Raw genomic sequence first — 25,533 nt, forward strand, 5'->3', positions numbered from 1 at the left:
TGGGTAGTGTTACAGCACATTGACTGGTGTGAGCTGTGCTGCAGTGTGAAAACTCAACCATAAGCCTGAATCATACTTAACATGCAACATTCAATTTCTTATTTAAAAGATAATAGTCAAACACATGACATAAGACTATATCTCCACACCACAGTTATTTTTTAGCCCTTTTTTTTATTAATATCATAATCATTTAACATAGTTATGATCTTTTTTATGAAAATAGTTCAGTAGAAAGACATTTCCATTAAAAAGTTCAGCGACTACTTCTGGCTCCTCCATTCATACAGTCTTTATTTCTGACCTCGCATACAGTCCAAACATCTGTGGTTAAAATGATCCAATGAGAGAGAGTGTGTGTGTGTGTCCATGTTCTCGCTTCTGGCCAATCAGAAATGAAGAGTGAACAGGAACGGGCGACAGGTATGTTTATCAACCAATAGTTAAAGTTTTTTTCAGATGCAGGAAGGATTTTTCTTTTTTGTCTTTCTGGGGGGGTGGGATTGTGACAGAGGTGACTTTTCTTTCTAGGAACGGGATGAATCGCCTAAACCTAACCTTCCACATGTGCCTCTGTTAAAATTGACTGGACTGGATGGTCTTGCTGGTTGGTCGGTCATCATGGCCATGGCTTATAAAATGCTTTGTCGGTCTGATGTCTCCAAGTGCATTGTGATAGGCGGACCACTAAGTGACAATAGGGCAACACGTTCTCTCCCCCTAAACATCATAAGTCTAGTCATGTAATCCTTTCCTCAAGGACACAGATGGTCTGGTAACAGTATTTCTGTCAGTCTGTGCCACGGCGACTGGCATTTCCCCTCGCTTCTCGAGCACTTTGGAATGCCCCCCCTGACCAATCCAGCCAGACCAACTGACACAAAGCCGCCAATGACCAGTGAGAGGAGAGGAAGAGCGTCTCCATGGCTCCGGGCCAGTAGCATTAGAGTCCACGTGGAGGAGTCCCGCCCCCTCTTGTTGAGTGTCTCTGGGGGCGGGGTTTCCTCTGTGGTTTGGAGAAGCTGGTTGGCTGATGGTCCTGTCTTCGTGGGATGTCACTATGGCAGGTGGGAGCGGGTTGGTTGTGGGGCTCTCAGTCGCTGTCCGAGGCCACCGCAGATGAGCCTTTCCTCTTCCTCTTGGGAGCTTTGGGTTTAGAGTCCTCTTCCTCCTGGAGTAGGGGTGGAAATAAAAAGGAGGTTTGAGGAACAAGTGGAGACCGAAATATCTATAATTACACAGCTGAGAGACACAAAATAGTTCCTGATTAACAGTTTAGGTTCCGTTAATCAGCAATTAATAGAACCTAAATCTAATCCTGGTGCTGGAGTGTAAAAGGTTATGGGACTATGGGAGGCTCATCTTAACACAGAGTCTCGAAACAGGAAGTGGTTATAGGAGGACCTACCGAGGCACTGCTGGATGCGCTTTCTTCCTCGTTGCTAACAGGGGTGGCCGCTCCCTTACGCGACCGCGGAGAGGAAGCGGGGGCCTTGCGTCGTGACTTGGGAGGCTTGGAGGAGGGCTCTTCATACTCCTCTGCCAATGAAAACAGGTCGCTGAATCTGAGTGGCAGAGACAGAAAGAGGGGACACATTTACAATCCTGTCATACTCTTAAACCCCTATAGGACACTCCTAGTAACTGTGTTATTCATAGGCTCTTTAAATGATCCTCTGAGGACAGGAAGAGTCTGGGGTCTCACCTCATCTTGTGGGCCTCGTCACAGCTGGCCTGGACGTGCTGCAGTGCCTGCAGGATGGGTGTCTGTGTGAAGACTGGGGACACACAGACAGAAGGGTCAGAGTTCACGGTACGGTACTTATCACTGGGTTAGACATGTGTTTGGGGGATACTAAGGTAAGTGTATAAGGTGGTGTTAGTTTGTTGCTATTGCAGGAGAGATGTGTTTTAGAATAGTAAAACAGTGTGTGTGTGTCTCACAGCTGTTCTTGGTGTTGCTGAGGTTCAGCCTCAGGTTGTCCATGTGCTCCAGGATCTGTTCCAGGGTCAGCTGGGCCAGTTTACTGCTGGAGCTACGCAGACTGGGGGAAACACACAGGCAATAAAACACTTCTTCCTTATACTCCAGTGAACAGGAACACTACTGTGACCAGGCTTTAACCTAACGGTCATCAACACAGTGTGCAGGCTTTTGTTCCAGCCCAGCATTTAAACAACCAACTTATAATCAAGACCATGGGTGATCACTCAGGCTATTTGCAGTGTAGTTAAAATCACCAAAAGCTCACGTCAATGAACAGAAACACTAGAACACCATTCTGAAGCATTTAAACCCATGTGTGTCTTCAGTTAAAGAGATTAAGACTATTACACCAATGATAATTGTTTTCCTTACCTCGAGAAAATAAACGGTGAAGTAAACAATGCATGGAACACGAGTATGAAAAGGTCTCCTTTAAATCTTTGGAAACAGTTCTGTCGAAAAATATTAAATTCTAAGTCGAACACAGATCTTCTGGAGTGAAAGTGTTGCGCTATAGGTTGAATCGAAGTACACTATATGACCAAGAGTATGTGGACATCTGCTCGTTGAACATCTCATTCCAAAATCATGTGCATTAATATGGAGTTGGTCCCCCTTTGTTACTTTAACAGCCTCCACTCTACTGGGAAGGCTTTCCATTAGATGTTGGAACATTGTTACCGGGACTTGCTTCCATTCAGCCATAAGAACACTAGGGAGGTCGGGCACTGATGTTGGGCGATGAGGCCTGGCTAGCAGTCAGCGTTCCAATTCACCCCAAAGGTGTTTGATGGGGTTCAGGTCAGGGCTCTGTGCAGGCCAGTCAAGTTCTTCCACAGACATCTCGACAAACCATTGCTGTATGGTCCCCGCCTTGTGCACGGGGGCATTGTCATGCTGAAACAGGAAAGGGCCTTCCACAAAGTAGGAAGCTTAGAATGGCATTGTATGCTGTAGCATTAAGATTTCCCTTCCTGGAACTAAGGGGCCTAGCCCGAACCATGAGAAACAGATCATTATTCCTCCTCCACCAAACTTTACAGTTGGCACTATGCATTGGGGCAGGTAGCGTTCTCCTGCCATCCACCAAACCCAGATTCATCCGTTGGGCTGCCAGACTGAAGCGTGATTCATCACTTCAGAAAATGCGTTTCCACTGCTCCAGAGTCCAATTGCGACGAGCTTTACACCACTCCAGCCGACGCTTGGCATTGTGCATGGTGATCTTAGGCTTGTGTGCAGCTGCTCGACTATTGAAACCCATTTCATGAAGCTCTTGACAAACAGTTGCTGTGCTGACGTTGCTTCCAGTGGCAGTTTGGAACTCGGTAGTGAGTGTAGCAACTGAGGATAGACAATTTTTATGCGCTTCAGCACTCGGCAGTCCCGTTCTGTGAGTTTGTGTGGCCTACCACTTCGCAATAACTGCACTTACAGTTGACAGGGCAGCTCTACCAGGGAAGAAATTTGACAAACTGACTTTGGCATCCATATGACGCCGCCGCGTTGAAAGTCAATGTTTGTCTATGGAAATTGCATGGCTGTGTGCTTGATTTTATACACCTGTCAACAGTGGGTGTGGCTGAAATAGCCGAATCCACTAATTTGAAGGGGTGTCCACATACTTTGTATATATGGTGTATGTGTCAGCTATTTTAGAAAGTGTAGCGAACCAATACACAATTGGATGCCAACATTAGCAATATCCAAACAGTGGATTGACGTAACATCAAGGATCTTCTCTGAAGGTGAAGAAAACTATTAAGATTGGGGTAAAAACTCCATCTCTTTAAAAATGGAAAGCAGTGGACTCGTAGTCACCTCTGGCGTTTGCGTGGCAGGTTGTTGTTCTTGATGAGCAGGGCCTTGATGTGTTCCCCCAGGACGTCGTCGTGCTTGGCCGCCCAATGGCGCAGGATACTGGTGGTGAACTGGTCCTCCGGGTGGCAGGGCCGACTGAGCACCATCTTCACCATCTCCCCACTGGGCCTAAAGTGGGAAGGAGCACCACAGGGATCAGTACTGGTTCACTGTCGTCTTGTTTTTATTCATTTGCAGAGATATGTACCCGTAACTATAGCTTACTTTTCCCTGCGTAGTTGCAACAGCAAACAGGAGAGTGCTTCTGGGTGTTCTGGAAAGGAAGAGATTCAACATGAGCATATTATGCCAGTGGTAATATCAGGAAAGAATAGTGTAGAACCATTAACACATTTTAGTGAAGGTCAATAGCATACCCAGCTCAAATATTCTAAAGATAAGCTGGTAGTAGCTTAACTGTCAGCTATTAACATAATATTAACACGCTATACATGATGTCAGAACTCAGGTTCTCCGCTTCACAGCACTGTGGGTTTTGACTGACAGCCAGTACAAACTTGAGGACCGCGCGCAACAAGAAGATGCCCATCCCAATAATTGGGCTACTTTTACACGTGTTGTCTGAGTGAGGGAAATGCCCCTGTAAGTCCAAATGTGCACTTCACATATCCATATTTGAAAACTCATGTCATTTACAGTGTCAACATTTATGATCGCTATGTTTGAACCACAGGATGACATGCGTAATACCCTGGGTTGTCCTGAACAGAAAGAGCCGGTTTGTCATATTGTAGAGAACATTTGCCGCAGAACACACACACTTCAATTCACTCATGAGATTCTATGCGCACTAAAATGACCATCTGATTGTCTGAAGTGACTTTTGAAAGCCTAACACGAAGACGTCATTTTTTCATAATGGTGTTGGAGGGGATGGCTGCCGTTTTACGGGCTCCTAACCAACTGTGCTGTTCGTGTGTTTTTTCACATTGTTTTTAAACTTATTTGGTACATAATGTTGCTGGTACCGTCTACTATGACCGAAAAGAGGTTCTGGATATCAGAACAGCAATTACTCACCTCAATCTGGACAAATATTATTTATTTAATCAGACTGACACGAAGGATATACTGCTTCTACGAGACCAGGCCCAAATCACCATCATTCGCGTGAAGAAAAGACGGAAATACAGGGGGCGGAGATCGGAGTGCCTTTTGAGAATTTGTTGGCGAGCGGGTAACCTGCTTCTACCATCTGTTCAATTGGCCAACGTGTAATCACTGGAGAATTAACTGGATGATTTCTGCTCAAGACTATCCTACCAACGGGACATTAAAAACTGTAATATCTTATGTTTCCCCGAGTCATTACTCGCCTGAGATAGCGTAACTCATGATAAACTGTAGACCACACTATCTATATTTTTCGTAGCCGTCTATTTACCACCACAAACCGATGCTGGCACTAAGACCACACTCAACGAGCTGTATAAGGCCATAAGCAAATAAGAAAATGCTCATCCAGAAGCGGTGCTCCTTGTGGTCGGGGACTTTATTGCAGGCAAACTTAAATCCTTTTTACCAAATTTCTACCAGCATGTCACATTTGCAACCAGAGGGGGAAAAAAACAACCTCTAGACTAGAGGTCGACCGATTAATCGGAATGACTGATTAATTAGGGCCGATATCAATTTTCCATAACAACATTTTTTAACACCGATTATGGCCGATTACATTGCACTCCACGTGGAGACTGCATGACAGGCTGACTACCTCTTATGCGAGTGCAGCAAGGAGCCACGGTAAGGTCCTCGCTAGCATTAAACTTATCCTATAAAAAACAGCTTTCATATGTTCTCATGTTCTGAGCAAGGAACTTAAATGTTAGCTTTTTTTAATTTTCTTCTTCAACACTTTTTCCATTATCTAAACCAAATTGAACATGTTTCATTATTTATTTGAGACTAAATTGATTTTATTGATGCATCATATTAAGTTAAAATAAAATAAAGTGTTAACTGTTCACTCAGTATTGTTGTAATTGTCATTACACACACACACACACACACACACACACACACACACACACACACACACACACATATATATATATAAATAAAAATCAGCCAATTAATCGGTATAGGTTTTTTTTAGTACTCCAATAATCAGTATCGGCATTGAAAAATCATAATCGGTCGACCTCTACGCTAGACCACATTTACTCCACACACAGAGATGCATACAAAGCACTCACTCGCCCTCCGTTTGGCAAATATGACGGTTTTGCTAGCACAAACTGGAATATGTTCTGCGATTCATCCAATGGCACTGTGGAGTATACCACATCAGTCACCGGCTTCATCAATAAGTCCATTGATGATGTCGTCCCCACAGTAACTGTAAGTACATATCCCAACCAGAAGCCATGGATTACAGGCAATATCCGCACTGAGTTTAAGAAATCCCGCTATGCCTTCAGACGGACCATCAAACAGGCAAAGCTTCAATACAGGACTAAGATTGAATCCCACTACACCGGCTCTGATGCTCGTCGGATGTGGCAGGGCTTGCAAACTATTACAGACTACAAATGGAAATCCAGCCGCGTGCTCCCCAGAGCCTAGTGATGCGAGCCTAGCAGATGAGCTAAATGTGTTTTATGCTCACTTTGAGGCAAGCAACAATGGAGCATGCATGAGAGCACCAGCTGTTCTGGACCACTATGATCACGCGCTCCGTAGCAGGTGTGAGCAAGACCTTTAAACAGGTCAACATTCAGAAGGCTGTCGGGCCAGACAGATTACCTGGACAGTCACTCAGCATGTGCGGATCAAGTGTCCTCCCTGACCAAGTCTGTAATACCTACATGTTTCAAGCAAACCACCATAGTCCCTGTGCCCAAGAAAGTAAAGGTAACCCGCCTAAATGACTAACACACTGTAGCACTCACTTTGGTTAGCCATGAAGTGCTTTGAAAGGCTGGTCATGGCTCACAACAAACACCTTCATTGCGGAAACCATAGACCCACTACAATTCCAACAGATCCACAGATAAGGCAATCTCAATCACATTTCAAACAACACTTTCACACCTGGACAAAATGAACACCTGTGAGAATGCTATTCATGGGTACAGCTCAGCGTTCAACACCATAGTGCCCACGAAACTCATCACGAAGCTAACACCTTCCTCTGCAACTGGATCCTGGACTTCCTGACGGGCCACCCCCAGGTAGTAAGGGTAGGCAACAACACATCTAACACCCTCATCCGCAACAGTGGGTCGCTTCAGGGGTGCATGCTTAGTCCCCTTCTGTACTCTCTGTTCATCCACGACTCGTGGCAAAGAACGACTCCAACAACATCATTAAGTTTGCTGACGACACAACAGCAGAGGAGGTCAAAGACCAGGTGGTGCCAGGACAACAACCTCTCCCTCAACATGGGCAAGACAAAGGAGATGATTGTGGACTATAGGAAAAGGAGGGCCGAACACACCCCCATTCACATGGACAGGTCTGTAGTGGAGCGGGCCGAGAGTTTCAAGTTCCTTGGCGTCCACATCAATAATAAACTATCATGGTCCAAACACACCAAGACAGTCATGAAGAGGGCACGACAATACCTTTCCCCCCCCCCAGGAGAAAATATTTGGCATGGGTCCCCAGATCTTCAAAAAGTTCTACAGCTTCACCATCGAGAGCAAACTGACCGGTTTAAAATGAACTTTTATTTACTAGGCAAGTCAGTTAAGATCAAACACGGACGACACTGGGCCAATTGTGCACCACCCTATGGGACTCCCAATCACGGCCGGTTGTTATACAGCCTGAATTCGAACCAGGGTGTCTGTAGTGACGCCTCAAGCTCTGAGATGCAGTGCCTTAGACCACTGCGCCACTCGGGAGCCCCGGTTGCATCACCGCCTGGTATGGCAACTGCTCGGCATCCGGCCGTAAGGTGCTACAGAAGGTAGTACATACAGCAGAGTACGTCGCTGGGGCCAAGCTTCCTGCCATCCAGGACTTATATACTAGGTGGTGTCAGAGGAAGGCCCAAAAAATTGTTGAAGACTCCAGTCACCCAAGTCACAGACTGTTCTCTCTGCTACTGCATGGCAAGCGGTACCGGAGCACCAAGTCTAGGACTAAAAGGCTCCTTAACAGGTTCTACCCTCAATCCATAAGACTGCTGAACAATCAAATGGCCACCCAGACTACTTACATTGCCGCCCCCCTTTGTTCTTACACTGCTGCTACTCACTGTTTATTAACTATGCTTAGTCACTTTACCCCTACCTACATGTACGAATTACCCCGACTAACCTGTACCCCACACAATGACTCGGCACCCCCTGTATATAGCCTCAATATTGTTCTTTTATTGTGTTACTTTTTTATTTACTAAATAATTTCTTTACTTTATTTCTTGAACTGCATTGTTGGTTAAGGGCTTGTAAATTTGATTATAACTTAGATAGCCATGTTGGCAATAGAAAAAGCTTTTCAATGATGCCTACCTGATACAGATTGCGATTAATAATGGAATGTTTATGTGTGATTTTATTTTATTAGGATCTCTTTTAGTCCCCATCTGGACTAATCTTCCAAGAGTCCTAGAACTCTAGGGGCAGTATTTCATTTTTGGATAAAAAGACGTGCCCGTTTTTAGCGCGATATTTTGTCACGAAAAGATGCTCGACTATGCTTGGTTGATTGATAGTTTTGGAAAGAAGACACTCTGACGTTTCCAGAACTGCAAAGATTTTCACTGTGAGTGCCATAGAACAATATCTACAGGCAAAACCAAGATGTTTGAGTGACCAGGAAATCAACAGGATTTCTGAAGGCACGTTTTCCATGATCTCCTTATATGGCTGTGAATGCCACAGGAATGAACGGACACTTCCTATCGTTTCCCCCAGGTGTCTGCAGCATTGTGACGTATTTGTAGGCATATCATTGGAAGATTGGCCATAAGAGCCTACAATTACCATGTGTCCCGCATGGTGTCTGCGTGGAAATTGGTGCGCAAAAGTCAGGTCCCAGTATTTTTCCATCCGAATCAGAGAAGAATGCACGCTTCTAGGACTGGCATTTCAATGAAGAGATATATGACAAAACACCTTGAGGATTGATTCAAACAACGTTTTCCATGTTTCAGTCGATATTATGGAGTTAATTCGGAAAAAAGTTCGACGTTTAGGTGACTGAATTTTCGGTTAGTTTCGGTAGCCAAATGCATAGTAACAAAACGGAACGTTGTGTCCTACACAAGCATCTTTCAGGAAAAACTGGACATCTGCTATGTAACTGAGAGTCTCCTCATTGAAACATCTGAAGTTCTTCAAAGGTAAATTATTTTATTTGATCCCTTTGCTGGTTTTTGTGAATGTTGCGTGCTAAATGCTAACGCTAAATGCTAAGCTAGCTATCACCACTCTTACACAAATTATTGATTTTCTCTGGTTCTAAAGCATATTTTGAAAATCTGAGACGACAGGATTGTTAAGAAAAGGATAAGCTTGAGGACAGGCATATTTATTTCATTTATTTTGCAATTTTCAGAAATCGCTAATGTTGCGTTATGGTAATGAGCTTGAGGCTGTAGTCACAATCCCGGATCCGGGATGGGGCGGCCTAACAGGTTAACATTAAAATACAATTTATAATACAAACACACGTTCACATATAACACACTATTACAAACATACATAATACACTAGCATAATGACCCAATAAATACTCAATCTAAAAAAATATTGATTCTTCATCTACTATAGTCCCACAACATTTCTATATACTACATTTAAATTGTTTTTAAATAATGTTTAAACTTATATATTGAAAGGTTTCTAGTTTTCTCAGTTAATTTATTCCATTTCTTTATTGCTCTAAATCGAAATGTTCTTTTGCCCATTTCTTTTTTCTGTCTGGATAACGCATAGATGGTGGACAATTTATTCCTAGTATTTACAGAATGTCTGTCTCTTACCAACTGAATACCATTGTGAATAGAACTTGGCCGTTTTAAACAATGTATATTATAAAATAAGATAAGCATGTTTTTTTTCAATTATTTTATCGATTGATGACCAACCAAGATGTGATGGTGGGGACGAAGGGCTGTGTTCCAAACAAAAAAACTTCAATGGTGCCTTCTTCAGGTCCACGATGGCACAGCTAAGAGCGCTCAAAAAACACCTTACAGTTGAAGGATCTTCCTTCAGTCGTAAAAGTGCATTGAAATTACTTAGGAACTTGTGCATGGTTTGGAGAGATGTGTGACCACGTGACGACACCAGTTAGACCTCTCACCCAAACCTTCGTCATCGTTTTTTCTTATCTATTCCAAAATGTCAATGAATATTCTTATTATGTCACTGAACGTATCCAGAGTATTATGAGATGTTGTTATTGACAAATATTGTGAAAAGTACAGCAAGTGTAAAATGCACATAAAATCAACATTGAAATATTTGGATTCAGTCTTGTGTAAGGTTAACTGTTGTGTCCTCACCATCATCATCATCATCATCTGATAATTACCCCACCCCCAAAAAGTTATTTAAATTGCTGCCATGGTCATGCATATGACTTGAGGTTCTTCTGTTGGAAACATTTAAACTTGGCCCCATCTATACAGGTCAATTTCCACGAGTGTACGGGGGTCAACAGTCTTAGTGATTTAGCTAAGAATAGTGGAGAGCAGTGTCTAGGCCTTTGTGTGTGTGTGTGTGTGTATCTCACCTTTGTACTTTAGGTGCTGCAGGATGGGGATAATGGTCTCCAGTGGGATGCTGTGGGCCAGGAAGAGCTGCCAGGTGCTGTACTGCTCAAACGTCTCCCAATCCAGAGACTGGACTGTAAACAATATTTCATACAGTGAGACACAAGCACACAGTTCATACAATACGGAGACTGACAACATTCAGCAGACACAAGCACTACGAGTCTGTGTTTTTAAGTCTGGGTGTGTGTGCCAGTATATGAGTGTGTGTGTCTGACGTTATACGTGACTCACTGAGGATATTGAGGACAGAGTCCTTGCGGAACATCACTAGATTGCCAATCATTACATGACACATCAGCTCCTGCAGCTGAAAAAAAGAAAACAAAGAGAGATGAAGGGAGTGAGATGGGAGGGTTGAAGGAGAAAAATACTATGCAGTACTGCATATTTTTGTGTGAGTGTGGTTGAATTACCTGTGTTGAATCGATGACAGCTACAATCATGTTGAGTAGCTCTGCGCTGCGCAATGTCTCATCTGGGAACTACAGAGAGAGGAGGGAGATGTCAGCAGTCAAACGGTGGTATGCTAGAGTGTGTTGGGTGAATGAGTGTGTTTTTAAAAAATGTAAATGAGATGGTCTAGACCTCAACATATACAGTACATTTGGAAAGTATTCAGACCCCTTGACCTTCTCCACATTTTGTTAAGTTACAGCCTTATTCTAAAATGTATGTTTTTGTAAAAAATGGTTTAAATCTACACACAGTACCCCATAACGAAAAAGCAAAAAAAGGTTTATACATTTTAGCAAATGTATATATTTTTTCTATATCTATAGATCACATTTACATAAGTATTCAGACACTTTACTCAGTACTTTGTTGAAGCACCTTTAGCAGCGATTACAGCCTCGAGTCTTCTATGTTGCTACAAGTTTGGCACACCTGTATTTGGGGAGGTTCTCCCATTCTTCTTTGCAGATCATCTGAAGCGTTGTCGGGTTGGATGGAGAGTGTTGCTGCACAGCTATTTTCAGGTCTCTCCAGATATGTTATATCGTGTTCAAGTCCGGGCTCTGGCTGGAGGACATTTAGAGACTGATCCCAATAGCCACTCCTACGTTGTCTTGGCTGTGTGCTTAGGGTTGTTGTTCTGTTGGAGGGTGAACCTTCGCCCCAGTCTGAGTTCCTGAGCGGTCTGGAGCAGGTTTCCATCAAGGATCTCTCTGTACTTTGCTCCGTTGATCTTTCCCTTGATCCTGACTAGTCTCCCAGTCCCTGCAGCTGAAAAACATCCCCAAAGCATGATGCTGCCACCACCATAGGGGGGATGGTGGCAGGTTTCCTCGTAGGGATGGTGGCAGGTTTCCTCCAGACATGACGTTTGGCATTCAGGCCAAAGAGTTCAGTCTTTGTTAGTACCCTTTCCCAGATCTGTGCCTCGATACAATCCTGTCTCTGAGCTCTACGGACAATTCCTTCGACCTCATGGAAACTTTGGGACCTTATATAGACAGGTGTGTGCTTTTCCAATCAATTGAATTGACCACAGGTGGACACCAATCAAGTTGTAGAAACATCTCAAGGATCAATGGGAACAGGATGCACCTGAGCTCAATTTCGAGTCTCATCGCAGAGGGTCTGAATACTTATGAAAATAAGAAGTTTATCTTTAATACATTTCCAAAAATGTCAGGTATAATCCTAGAGAAGAAAAAAACTATTTAACAAATGTTATAATAAGGCTGTAACATAATAAAATGTGGAAAGGGGAAGGGGTCTGAATACTTTCTGAGGAATATTCACACCCCTTGACTTTTTCCACATCTTGTTGTGTTAAAGTGGGATTAAAATGGATTTAAATGGTCATTTTTTGTCAAAGAAGAATTCTAACAGAACATAATTTAAGGAAAATAAAACACTGATATATCTTGATTAGATAAGTATTCAACCCCCTGAGTCAAGACATGTTTGGCAGTGATTAGAACTGTGAGTCTTTATGGGTAAGTGTCTAAGAGATTTGCACACTTGGATTGTACAATATTTACCCACCCAATCTACCTACCTCATCCTGTTTTTATTTTATTTATTTTTCTGCTCTTTTGCACACCAGTATCTCTCCTTGCACATCATCATCTGCTCATTTATCACTCCAGTGTTAATCTGCTAAATTGTAATTATTCGCTCCTATGGCCTATTAATTGCCTACCTCCTCATGCCTTTTGCACACACTGTATATACATTCTTTTTTTCTACTGTGTCATTGACTTGTTTATTGTGCTATTGGCTTGTTTATTGTTTACTCCATGTGTAACTCTGTGTTGTTGTCTGTGTCACACTGCTTTGCTTTATCTTGGCCACATCGCAGTTGTAAGTAAAAGAGAACTTGTTCTCAACTAGCCTACCTGGTTAAATAATGGTGAAAAAGAATAATAATCATTTTTTAAAATTAAGCGCTGTCAAGTTGGTTCTTGATCATTGCTAGACAGCCATTTTCAAGTCTCTTGCTAGACAGCCATTTTCAAGACTGTAACTAGTCCACTCAGGAACATGCAATGGCGTCTTGGTAAGCAACTAGTGTATATTTGGTCTTTTAGTTAATTATCCTGCTGAAAGGTGAATTTGTCTCCCAGTGTCTACTTGAAAGCAGAATGAACCAAATTCTCTAGGATTATTCCTGTTTATTTTTACCCCCCCAAAAAAACTCTAGTCCTTGCCGATGACAAGCATACCCATAACATGATGCTGCCACCACCATGCTTGAAAATATGAAGAGTGGTACTCAGTGATGTGTCGTGCTGGATTTGCCTCAAACATACCGTTTTGTATTCAGGACAAAAAATTAATATCTTTGCTACATTTTTAAAAATGTCTTCTTTTCACTCTTATTTATGTTAGCATTGTGGAGTAGCTACAATGTTGTTGAACAATCCTCAGTTATCTCCAATCACCATTGGCCTCATGGTGAAATCCTCTCCAGCAACTGAGTTAGGAAGGACGCCTGTATCTTTGTAGTGACTGGGTGTATCGATACACCATCCAAAGAGATATTCAATGTCTGCTTTGTTTTACCCATCTACAAATAGGAGCCCTTCTTTGCAAACCATTGGAAAACATGCCTGGTCTTTGTGGTTGAATCTGTTTGAAATTACCTGCTCAAATGAGGGACCTTACAGATAATTGTGTGTGGGGTACAGAGATGACGTAATCATTTAAAAATCATGATAAACACAATTACTGCACACAGAGTGAGTCCGTGTGACATTTTTACTCCTGAACTTATTTAGACTTTAGACAAAAGGGTTGAATACTTACTGATTCAAGCCAATTCAGATTTTCATTTGTAAATATTTTCTAAAACATAATTCCACTTTGACATTATGGGGTATTGTGAGTAGACCAGTGACTCAAAATCTCAATTGAACCCATTTTAAATTCAGCCTGTAACACAACAACATTTGGGAAAAGTCCATCTTTGAAGATGGTGTTTGCGTGTACCTCAGTGTAGATAGATGGTGTGAGATAGCAGAGGAGCCTGATGTCATCCTCCTGGCAGGCCTTCATATCCATCATCAGACAGGTGTGCAGGTCTCCTAGCGCTGTGGCCTGGGCAAAAGACTCATACAGACTCATCTTCCCCATCGCCGCTTTACTGTGGTGGGAGACAATGTTACAACAATGTTAGAACTAGGTTTCAGCTACGACCAAACAACACTAGATCAAATGATGTTAAACCTACGGAGCCGTTAGATGGCAAAAATGTGTACGGACTCATGTCTCCAATGACAGCTTTATCGCGGTAGAAGGAGCATTACCAGCAGCATTAGAGAAACTTAAAAAGTGCACGGTAATAGGAAAGGAGCTAGATAATCAGTAACTTCAGGCAGACAACAAAATCTCTAACGCACGACTCCCTCAGCCTCCCTGAAGCCAAGGGGTCCTCATTCATTTTTAAAGCTAATGCTAAGCAGTGTGTTGGGCCCAGTGCCCTCACCTGGCCTTGAGGTAGTAAAGCAGGTGGTAGCCGATCTTGGGCTGTTTCTGGTAGAGCTCCGCCAGCATCTCCAGCAGCACTGAGAAGCCACTGTTGTCCTCCTGCATCTGACACAGGTTCCTGAACACCAGGCACACAGGCTTACACACAGACTCCTCCAGCGACCTGGGAACAAACGAACACACAGTTAATATTTTAAAATTTTAAAAATTATATCCTCTCATGTATACACAAATGTACGGCAGAGGCCGCACACACACTTACTCTTCTGTGATCTCGTCGGGAAGCACGTCTCCTCTGAAGTGGCCCTTGAAGAGCTCGGCCAGACAGGAGGCCAGAGTTGACATCTGCTCTGAGTCAAAGTCCTCCTGAGAGAGAGCGAGGGCGAGCGAGAGGGCGAGCAAGAGAGAGGGCGAGCAAGAGAGAGGGCGAGCAAGAGAGAGAGAGCGGGAACATCAATAAAACACAGAGAATTCTCATTTCCCCCCCACAAGAGATACACTGAGTGTACAAAACATTAAGAAACACCTGCGCTTTTCATGACAGACTGACCATGTGAAAGCTATGATCCCTTATTCATGTCACTTGTTAAATCCACTTCAATCCATGTAGATTAAGGGGAGGAGACAGGTTAAAGAAAGATTTTTAAGCCTTGAGACGAGACAATTGATTGTGTATGTGTGCCCTTCAGAGGGTAAATGGGCAAGACAAAATGGTAGTAGGTGCAACGCTTCTGCATTTTTCACACAACAGTTTCCTGTGTGTATCAAGAACGGTCCAACACCCAAAGGACATCCAGCCAACTTGACAACTGTTGGAAGCATTGGAGTCAACATGGGCCAACATCCCTGTGGAACGCTTTCAACACCTTGCGGAGTCCATGCCCCGACGAATTGAGGCTGTTCTGAAGGCAAAAGGGCAGGGGTGCAACTCAATATTTAAGAGGTGTCCTTCATGTTTTGTAAACTCAGTGTATGATGACCCCCAATAAATAACTGGATTTAAGCCCATGTTATTCAGACGACCTTATTCTTTTAGTTCACTCACCTCCAAGATCAGATCCACGATCTCCTGCATGACTTCACAATGTGTCTCAGTGTCACTGTTGGGGGGACAGATGGGAAAGGAAATCATTATTAACGAGCCCATTTCGAATAAAAGACTTCCAGGGCTGCAATCACCAATGTTGTTGCAATCAGCAACGACAGCAATGGGAGTGATTGGAGGGAGGCTGAGAGATGAAGTATGAAAGCGGCTCTCCAAATCAACTCAAATCAATCAACGGAAAATGGCAGAAACAACCCAACCTACTAGTGAGCTAGGCAGAGGCGTGAAGCGAACGGCATTATTGTCAACACCTCCTCTTTCTATACGTAAGCTAACAGTGTGAACAGGAAGAGCAGGGATCTCCAACACTGGTCGTGAACACCCGATTGAAATAATCAAGGTCGAAACTGAAGAGGACCATGAATAGCTGGAAACAAGTGCATTAGTGCCGGGGTGGAACAAAAGACTTTGCACCCAGTAGCTCTCCGAGGTCTTGATTTGGGATCGGGCACGTGTGACTGAGGATCTGACTGAGAATGTCAGTGAATGTGAAAGATTGAGTGTTAAAAGCGGCAATGAAATAAAAAAATATATATTCCTATGTTTGCTTTGGTAATGTCTTACGCCAATCACGCTAATTGAATTGAATTAAATGGAGTGTGCTTGTTTGTTAGACAAATAATGTTATGATGCGAGGGCATTGTCAAGGCACATCCACTCAACTGACCTTCCTTTCTGTAACTGCAACACCTTCTCCTTCATCATGTCGTCCAATTGGTCCACGTAGGGAGTGATGTCAGCGGGCTCCTCAATAATGGCCTCTTTGATTGGGTGGAATCGGAACTCCCGCTTTTTATTTCCTTTAATAACCAAAATGAGAGGTCAGCCAATGACTTGAAGCGGATGAGTAAGAAGCAGAGTGAGATTGAGGCCCTAATATGTTTCCAGTCTTTTGAATTGGTTTTTGGGTTTCTAAATTGCCTTCACATTCAAGTTTCTGATTTGGTTTCATCGAAGCTAAAAGCAGTGTTAATGTATTAAGCTGCTGATCTATGTTGAAAGGGGGGATGAAAGCAAAACTAATCTAATGTGGTGATAATCAGAGTTCAGATTATGCTAGTGATAGCCCAAACAGATCTGGGACCAGGCCTGTCTATCCAACTCCTATGGTCATTGTCATCCATAGGAGTTGGTATGACAGCACAAACAGATCTGGGACCAGGCTAGATCACATTAGAGGTCATTTGGTGTAAAATGCAGTGGAATCGATTGTACCAATTTAAGTGTTGAGAGTCTGGTGGTTATAACACAGTATCTATTATATGGGTTGAGTGCAGTAATAAAATGAGTCCTTCCTTACCCTCACCCTTGTTGTTAATCTCCTCCTCATCATCGCTGAAGGCAGCCTCCGTGTTGTCATAGCAACCTCCCTCCTTGTCCAGCAACACATGATTGTCCATCTCCAAGGAAACAGACTCCTCCATTTTCACTGATGAGCGAAGGGTGATTAGACGGCATTGTAGAGTAGAGGCAAGGAAACAGAAGTTTCTCAGATAAAGGTAACACGAATAACAGCTCAGCTAGATATATCCCTCCTAAAACACACACACAATTTTCCTGGTTAACCTTATTCAAAGTAGTTAAACATTAACACTAGGATCAATTATTTAATCATGCGATATTTAATGGGGGCAATTCACGTTTTAAACTGTCAGTTGCACCCCAATACAATTCAATAAAGTCATATTGAATTGAAAATGCTCTACTTTACAGTTCCTGTTCAAGATGGAACATGCTCTAATTCAGCAGACACTTTTACCCAAAGCCACTTTCAGTTGGCACAACAGCCTGAGCTCTAGGGACTAGAGTCTATTCAAAAGACAAGGTCTAGTTTCCCAGCTGTTGCTAGAAAGAGGCCATTTCAACTCTACCAATATCATAAAGCATGATTCAAAGGTTGCTTCTTTATGATTCCCAACCTGACAATATTGATTAGTGTTATTGTACATGCCCGGGGGAGGATGGTTGCAGATGAGGGATGTTTATTTTGCATGTCTGTAACTGTAATGAGCTGTGTAAAGAAATTCCTCTTTAAGGACCACCAACAGTGTTGATTTATTCATTCATTCATGTTAATAAATAAAAGTTTCATTACTTTCATTTGTACCTTCATCCCTTCCCTCTGTGGGGGGTGAGGGGGAACTGCAGAACTCTGGGAAGCGTTCCCTCAGCATGGAGCGCAGCTCCCGGTCCAGTTTGGGGTTGTCAAAGAGTGGGGCTAGGTGACTGAGGGAGGAAAAGACAGACATATATGTGGTTACAATAAGGCTGATGAAGTTCCACGGACACAAAATGGAATAAAATAACTAAATCACTGACAATACCAAAATCATTGGATCCAAAATATAGGTTCAATTGAAATATAATATTACATTTGTTTATGCATAACTGTGACAAGGTCTATGGTCAAATATATCCTATGATGGCGGTGGTGTGTGCATGTATGCGTGAGAGAGAGACTCACGCCAGCACTCTTTTCTCCATGATGAAGGTGAGAGAGTTGAAGACTCCCTGACGCACCTGGCCTTCCAGAGGGGGGAAAAAGTGAGGGATGATCTGCGAGGGAGAGAGAGGAGGAGCGGGTGAAGAAAAGAGAGCAAAACAGAGTAGGATCAACTGAATTCAAGAAGGGGTCAAAAGAGGAGATGGGTCAAACATCTGAGAGAAGGCCAAAATACCACACAACTAACATCTCTAAAGCATGGCATGACGAACACTAAATAAAGTTGCCATTAAACTTCCCCACTGCTGTAAATTTACCACTCGTTTCCCAAGTCAGACCAAACGGGTGAACACTGCAGGAAATGTAAAAACACCTCTTCACTCTCTAATGCTTTGCTAACACACGGAGCATGAAGCACGTGTCAAAGTCTATTTCACTTTGAATAGCTAAAAAAAAAAACAGCAAATTCACCATAGCTAAGTGATATGAATGAGCTCCATTGTGTAATGTGTGCATCCACTCACCCGACACATGAAGTCCAGGAGAGTGGCAGTGATGGCTGGATGAGGCTTCATGGAGTGGTGCATCACCAAGATGGCCGGCTCTGAGAGAGGGAAGGGGAAGAGAGAATGGATGGGTAAACCATGAAAACAGAAAGGGAAGAGAAAACTGTGCATACTGTGGCAGAGAGAAGGTGATAGCAGAAAGGCGTCCATCTTGTAAACTCTGTTTCCGTTATTCTAATATACCACTAACCCAGCACCCAAAAACATGTTGTCCTACTTCTATACATTTGGTTGAGCACATTGGCCCCTTACATGAAGAGATACAGGTAGAGTTTTCTGCCCTCCCCCCGTCTTACCTATGTTCATGATGCTGTCCTTCTCTGGGCTGAAGAAGAGCCAGTCGTAGAACAGGGCCAGTTTGGCGTTAGAGGCCGCCACGTTAGACTGAAGATGTAAGTAAGAAAAATGTATTTATTACAATGTGATTACTATTTAACAATGTTATTCATGGGTAACGTCTAGTTAAATAGCTGTAAATACTAGGTAAATTAAAATTAAAATCAAAAAAGCTTTATTGTCTACTTAATTAACAGACAGGAAATCATAATTGGCATAAGTGCAAAATAAAGTGCTAGCCATCTTTGCCCCGCCCCTTACCGTGCAGGTGGTGAGCAGCCAGCCAATGATAGCCCAGCGGGGCAGGATGTCGGAGCTCAACACCTCATTGGACGGGTGCACAACGCCGCAGATGTAGCGAATCAGGTCGCAGCGCAGCGACTGGCTCTCTGCCGTGGACAGGTATTGTCTCTGGAACCAGTCCTGGTATCGCTTCTGCTGGCCAAAACGCACCTACAGGGAGAGAGGGACAGGATAGGCATAAAGGAATGTGCATATGCATGTACTATACATGTGTTTGTACTGTTCTGAGAAGTGTTATAGTGTGTGTGTGTGTGTTTACCCTGGAGGTCATGAAGAGCAGTTTGGTCTCCATGTCTGGTGTGAGGCGACAAGCCAGGAACTTCCGGGATGTGCGAGCGGTCAGGAGCTGCAGCAAGCCTGTAGAACCAGACGGAGAAGGAGCGAGAAAGAGAGAGATTTAGAACTGAGCCACGAGTCTCTCAGACACATGCCCCGCCCCCCGTGCTGAGCGACACTCTCTTACCCTTACCAGTGAACTGAGGGCTCAGGGCCTGAGGGTTGTGGAGCAGGTCTTTCCACAGCAGCTCCATCTCCGGGATCCGGGCCACAATCTGCAGCAGACGCACTAGGTCTCTCCCAATGATAAAACACTCCATAAACTAGACAGGGATGAGGGTAGAGGAGAGAGAGGAAAATGTCATTACTCATTCAATTACTTCATTGCTGTGTGGAAATTCTTCCATGTCAAACCTAGCTACAGTATAATAACAGTCTGTGTTCTTGGGCATATAGAATTTGACATGAATCCTCTTTCTTATCAGTCCTCCTTCCATCAAGAATCCATATGCATCTTCACTCCAATTCTGCCCCACCCTCGGGGATTTAGCTTAACTATACTCCACCTGCTTTCCTCTCCCTCCTTCCAACCTTGAAATGTACTCCTCCCACAATCCCTTACTCACTATATTGCTCTTCTCCTTACCTCCCTGATCACATTACATCCCTCCCTCACCTTCTCTCGAAGCAGGCCGATACAGAAGTCCACCTCCTTCTGTCTGAGGACCAGCAGTGCCGGGGTGCCGTGGTCCACGATGAGGCGCAGGTAGGTGTACACTGACATGGCTATCAGCATGCCACTCTTCAGCACCCACTCTCTGAGGGAAAAAAAAAAAGAAAAAAAAAGAGATTGAGATGATTGTAGTTCTCGTGGGTTTGTTGTATGGTAAACCAGATGAGTCCAAACTTCCACAACGTGTGAGTGTGTTGAGCAAAAAAAGGAACAGAGGGGTGCTCAATAGCAACAATCACGAAAAGGGCTGACCAAGGAAAACTTCCAAAAGGACTAACTTGAGGCAGAAAAGAGTTGGAGCACTCAAAAACAAAAAGCAGAGACTGATTTCTGTTGAATTTCTGCCTCAAATGTAGTCCTTTTGGAAGTTTTTCTTGGTAAGCCCTTTCTCATATGTTATGAGCCTACTTCAAAGCATGAGATTATTTTAAAAAAATAATTGTGTGAGATATGTTTTTGCCCTATGATCCAGTTGGACTTTTATTACATGACAATACTGTAGTGAAAGAGTGTTTCCTGTTGAACTCCACTTGCCAACACACCTTTGCTCTACCACTATGTCCAGCACATTCTCCGCCAGCCACAGGTTCTTATTGGTGATGTCTCCTCCTGGACACAGAAGAAAAGCCACATAGCTGCTCAATCAAGCAAACCAACACACAGATAAAAAAAAAAGAAACAAAAAGGCGAGGAAGCCATTTTGAGCAACGGTGAAACAAGACAAGACACTACTTTGTGCATTGGCAGAAAGAATTGCTCTGCATCTCAAAGCAGTGAAACCAACAGTGCACATGGTGAATGGACAAACCTGCAATCTGCTTCATAAGGGTCATGAGGATGCCGTCCGCTCCGATTACGCCACTTTTCACCAGCTCCCTCACCAACCACACCAACTGAAAGGAGAGAGAGGAGGGGGGGGTCATTAGCCAATCACTTACTCATTAGAAAACGTCAAAATCTACATGTTTTGTGTCAATAAAGCTCATTAAAATTGAGAGCACAGAAACCGTTTCTGCCTTTTCTACACGGAGACAAACTGTTGACCTGTGTGCGGCACACGTCTTGCAGCTTGAGGAACTTCTCCATAAGGATCTGGTTGATCTTGATCAGGATCACGTTCATGCCGTCCCTATTCACCAGGGTCAGGTCTCTGTAGCACTGCGGAGGGTAGAGTGAAGAATACAAATGTGTTATATGACGAAAGGCTCATTTGCTTTGCAGCATATGGACATACTGTACAGTGTACATACAACACAGTGTGATAACGAACAGCTTTGTGCATCAATAGGGGCTATGTATAAATACTGTAATGTGGATTCAATTGGGCACCCAGTCAAACATGTTCAGGTGACAAGGATTTAGAGGCCCCACAGGAATATTATAGAAGTTCATCATTCTTTAAAAAAAATATATATTTTTTTTAAGAATGGTGAACTTCTATAAACAATAATAATACAAATGATATATATATATATATATATATATATATATATATATATATATATATATGGACAGTGAAAGTCAGAATGTATAGGGGAGACAGATAGAGGAAGACAGACAGGAAGGAGATGTGATTAGTAGCCATATTGTCAGGGTGATATGTGGTCCGGAGTCTGGAGGGCTAACCATTACAGCAGACTCTGGATCAGAACTTCACCATTCTATAAATCATTTCTATAGATTTACCCAACAGCCCCATTCTACAGAACCTTACGGTGGAAATGTTCATGTCTCATCATAAGGTGTAATGGTAATCTACAGTCTGAATATATAGATATATACATATACACATACACACACACACACACATATAATAGTGGTGTTAGAGGAAGTGAGATGTGCATAAAATGTGTGTGATACTTGTAATCACACACAGTGGTTTAGGAGGCTGCAGTGTGTGTATTTATAGTGTTGTGTGAGGGTGTAATAAATATGAGTGTCTGTACTGTGTGTGTGATGTTTGTTGCGTGAAAGCCATAAATACTGACAAGGACAGTGAGGCTTCAGAGTTTAGCATGAACATTTGTGAAGTGTTTGAGGTGTATGTGATGTATAGATTGGTATGTAGCAGTGGTGGGAAAAGTACTCAATCGTCATACTTGAGTAAAAGTAAAGATACTCAAGGGGATAAAGAGGGGAAAGAAGGAGGGGGGGGCGACATCTACCCTCTTTCTTTCTACATGTCCTTGTTCTGTATGTCTTGTTTTGTATTATTTGTTTTGTACCTAGAACTCTGGGTCTTGTTGTTCCTGTCTGCTCTTTTATGTTTAGATAAGAATTGTATACCTGTCTTGTATACCTATACACCATTCTTGTGTGTGTTCAATAAAAAAGATTTGAAACAAGAAAATTACTCAAGTAAAAAGTGAAAGTCATCCAGTAAAATACTACTTGAGTAAAGTCTAAAAGTATTTGGTTTTAAATGTACTTATGTATCAAAAGTAAATGGAATTGCTAAGATTGCTAAGAAGTTTCAATTGTAACAAGTACTTTTGGGTGTCAGGGAAAATGTAGAGTAAAAGTAAAAGTTGCCAAAAATATAAATAGTAATAGTAAAGATACGCCAAAAAACTACTTAAGTCGTACTTTAAAGTATTTTTACTGAAGTACTTTACAACACTGGGTGGTAGGGTATTTGGAGTCTATAATTCCATTCACATATCCTGTAGCCTAAAGTATTCAAGGTATTAGGGTGTTGATAACAGCACACTATTTTTAGTGCACTCACAAGAGTCACTATGTAAGCTAATTTAAACCATGTGAGGTGTGTATAAATATTGGTGTGTGTATAGTGAATGCAATCAATGGAGACATGATCATGAGAGCTTTCCGACACTCCTGGTTTGACCCGGAGTCTCCCAGAATTGGCTTTCGACTTCCGGTGAACAGGAAAACTATTCCAGGGTATTTTGAAAAGGCAATAACGAAATTAGACTAAGATGTAAACATGTTGAATCTACCCGAAATGAGCTCCGTCTGACTTGGCAACCATAATGATCATATGAAATGGTAACGTGTTTGATAATGATATGAAGTATGATAATGATCATGTATATGGTAGTAATGAGGCCTTACCCTCTGTGCCTGTGAGGGTTCTGTGAGCAGCAGAGCGAAGAGTCCCAGACACACCTCCTCGTGCTGCTGTGGACCTTTACACACCTAGAGAAGGGAGGAGATGAGGACAATATATCATACCATGTAACCTATCCCTGACCAAGGTATGTGTAATTTATTATTATTTCTCTCGCTCTCTGCATTGTGGGGAAGGGCCCGTAAAGTAAGCATTTCACTGTTAGTCTACACCTGTTGTTTATGAAGCATGTTACAAATAAAATGTCATTTGATGGGGCTGTAGCCTCCATTATCATGGTGTTGACGAAGGAGGCGTCAGCCGTATTAGCGCTTCATGTAACTTTGACCTATTCAATTCAACATCTTACATTCCTTGTCATTTCAGCAGGCCATGACAACCACCATCTCAGATTGTCTTGAAATTGTTTTTGTAGTTAGAGACAGGTAAGATTGGCATTGCTGAAATTATTTTGATGAAATGTAATTTTAATTGAGAAATTAAGCTAACTGTGTATTGCTTTGCATTGTAATGATATTAGGTTGTGTTGGGTTTAATAGTACATGTCACAAATCACAATACATTTAGAGATGTTTCCTAATAACTTTATTGAAAAACATAAGAGTGCCATGCAAATCATTATTTTATTGGAGTTGTCACTACATTTTAGTCCCTGGCCTATTTCGCCATCAAAGTTTGGGCTTGTAGGAGAAGTTCTCACCTAGCCTACAAGTAGCATACTGTATAATCTCAATATGCTTTTGTAGCTTTTTTTTATTTTTATGTGTCACATCCTTTGAGTTCTAACATTTACAAAGGGCATTGCAGAAATGTGTAGGAGAACAGATCAATTGCTGATGACTCTGACCATAGTCACATTCTATTAGATTCAATTCAATCATGTGCTATACAACTAATCTAATGTAGAGCCTAAGGCTCAACTAAAATATGTAAGTAGCTACATCTCATCTGCATATTCTAGTATGCAGAGTCCCATCCCATGGTGGTGGACTATTAGTGAGAGGGCGAGGGACTCACGTTAGCTGTGATAGCATCGTTGGCTTCACGCTCCGACAGGCCATTTGTCAATGAAGTGACGATCGCCACACACCTCTCCAACCGCTAATGAACACAACAAAAAAAGGAATGTTAACCACAAAGACAGAAAGACACCCAGAAGCATAGATAGGCCTAATTGTTCACAATTCACAATGTGGGCATACACACACACAGACAGAAACACACACAAGATGCCACACAAAGAACACAGCACACTAAAACACATGGGCACAACAAGTCAGAGAAATCATACACACAAATCACACAGAAAGGCTGCACACAAACAACAACAGAACGATGATCACTGTCAATTGAGCTAGCTACTGTATGAAAATGCCTTAACCGTGTGGGGGTTAGGCTCTTGATTTTTTTTAGGGGAAGGATCACTACAAGGGTTGTCAGAAAAGGTACTTTATGTGTATGATGAGTTTTGCGCATGTGCACGGGCTCATCTATGTTTACCAAAATAGCATGCTAAATGCTACCCTAAATTCTGCAGGATTCCCCATCATTTAAACTCACGTCAACAGAGCGAAAATACGTACTGCAAACATACACATGCCAGGCTATAAAATGCAATTTCGAATTAGTAACCAAACTTGCTGAATGATAGCTAGCTAGCAACATACAGGCTGTTGTAAAAAATGGTTCCGTGTCTTTGTAGTGAATGTTTTATAACGTGCTGTATGGTTGAACAGATGTTCGTATGATGTAGCAAAGCTTCTTGAGAATGTTTTATAGTAGCCCTACCTCCTCCAGCTCATCTTTTGCGTCCAGGGTCGTGGACACCAATAGGCGACCCTGTGGTTTCCCCTTTGCCGGTGAAGGCTCCATCACCTCCCGCCTCGCTTCGTCTGGCCCCAGAGGACTTGAGGGGTTAGACACTAGGGTTCGGGGAAAATTCTAAATGGCTTTCTCGTAGCAATGGATCGGCTCTAACAATAGACAGTTGTTTAGACTCTTTTTACACGGTCTTCGTCGGACACCGTGTTTTTTTGACTTGGTTTGTCCACCTTTCAGTCTCACTCCGGTGCTTTCGACAGTGTCCGAATAAAACAAACTAACTTCCGGAGGGCATGGTGGCCTAGCGGAAGTATTCGTTCAC

The 25,533-nt window shown here is 42.7% G+C and overlaps 1 protein-coding gene across 6 annotated transcripts; it reads right to left on the bottom strand.

The window, feature by feature from the left end:
* Positions 1 to 154: 154 nt before the first annotated feature.
* Positions 155 to 25,525, bottom strand: LOC118399382 (integrator complex subunit 3). Of its 6 annotated transcripts, none has more exons than XM_035795430.2 (29): positions 25,179 to 25,525; positions 24,408 to 24,491; positions 23,375 to 23,458; positions 21,344 to 21,457; positions 21,108 to 21,192; positions 20,842 to 20,908; positions 20,243 to 20,384; positions 19,760 to 19,889; positions 19,550 to 19,647; positions 19,249 to 19,440; positions 18,948 to 19,035; positions 18,610 to 18,689; positions 18,107 to 18,198; positions 17,750 to 17,868; positions 16,949 to 17,071; positions 16,310 to 16,442; positions 15,583 to 15,637; positions 14,800 to 14,903; positions 14,536 to 14,700; positions 14,040 to 14,193; positions 11,015 to 11,083; positions 10,833 to 10,908; positions 10,559 to 10,672; positions 4,073 to 4,121; positions 3,809 to 3,976; positions 1,945 to 2,045; positions 1,706 to 1,778; positions 1,409 to 1,565; positions 155 to 1,171 (listed from the first exon to the last, which is right to left on the bottom strand). In XM_035795430.2, exons 1-29 carry the CDS (start codon positions 25,260 to 25,262, stop codon positions 1,094 to 1,096), a joined length of 3,078 nt encoding a protein of 1,025 aa, XP_035651323.1. In that variant the 5' UTR covers positions 25,263 to 25,525; the 3' UTR covers positions 155 to 1,093. The 6 variants fall into 6 exon arrangements, with proteins under 6 accessions (XP_035651323.1, XP_035651319.1, XP_035651322.1 ...); XM_035795426.2 differs by having other exon boundaries at positions 16,943 to 17,071; positions 17,738 to 17,868; XM_035795429.2 differs by having other exon boundaries at positions 19,754 to 19,889.
* Between the last annotated feature and the right edge of the window lie 8 nt (positions 25,526 to 25,533).

The sequence above is a fragment of the Oncorhynchus keta genome, chromosome 20 (genome assembly GCF_023373465.1).
Source record: "Oncorhynchus keta strain PuntledgeMale-10-30-2019 chromosome 20, Oket_V2, whole genome shotgun sequence".
NCBI classification, from domain to species: Eukaryota; Metazoa; Chordata; class Actinopteri; order Salmoniformes; family Salmonidae; genus Oncorhynchus; species Oncorhynchus keta.

Excerpts from the sequence above, each read along its gene's own strand:
- LOC118399382 (XM_035795424.2), bottom strand. The coding sequence starts at position 25,262 with ATGGAGCCTTCACCGGCAAAGGGGAAACCACAGGGTCGCCTATTGGTG. Across the intron at positions 19,441-19,549 it reads TGCTCTTCATGACCTCCAGG|GTGCGTTTTGGCCAGCAGAA; the intron begins GTAAACACACAC and ends CTCTCCCTGTAG. Across the intron at positions 1,566-1,705 it reads GACGAGGCCCACAAGATGAG|ATTCAGCGACCTGTTTTCAT; the intron begins GTGAGACCCCAG and ends TCTGCCACTCAG.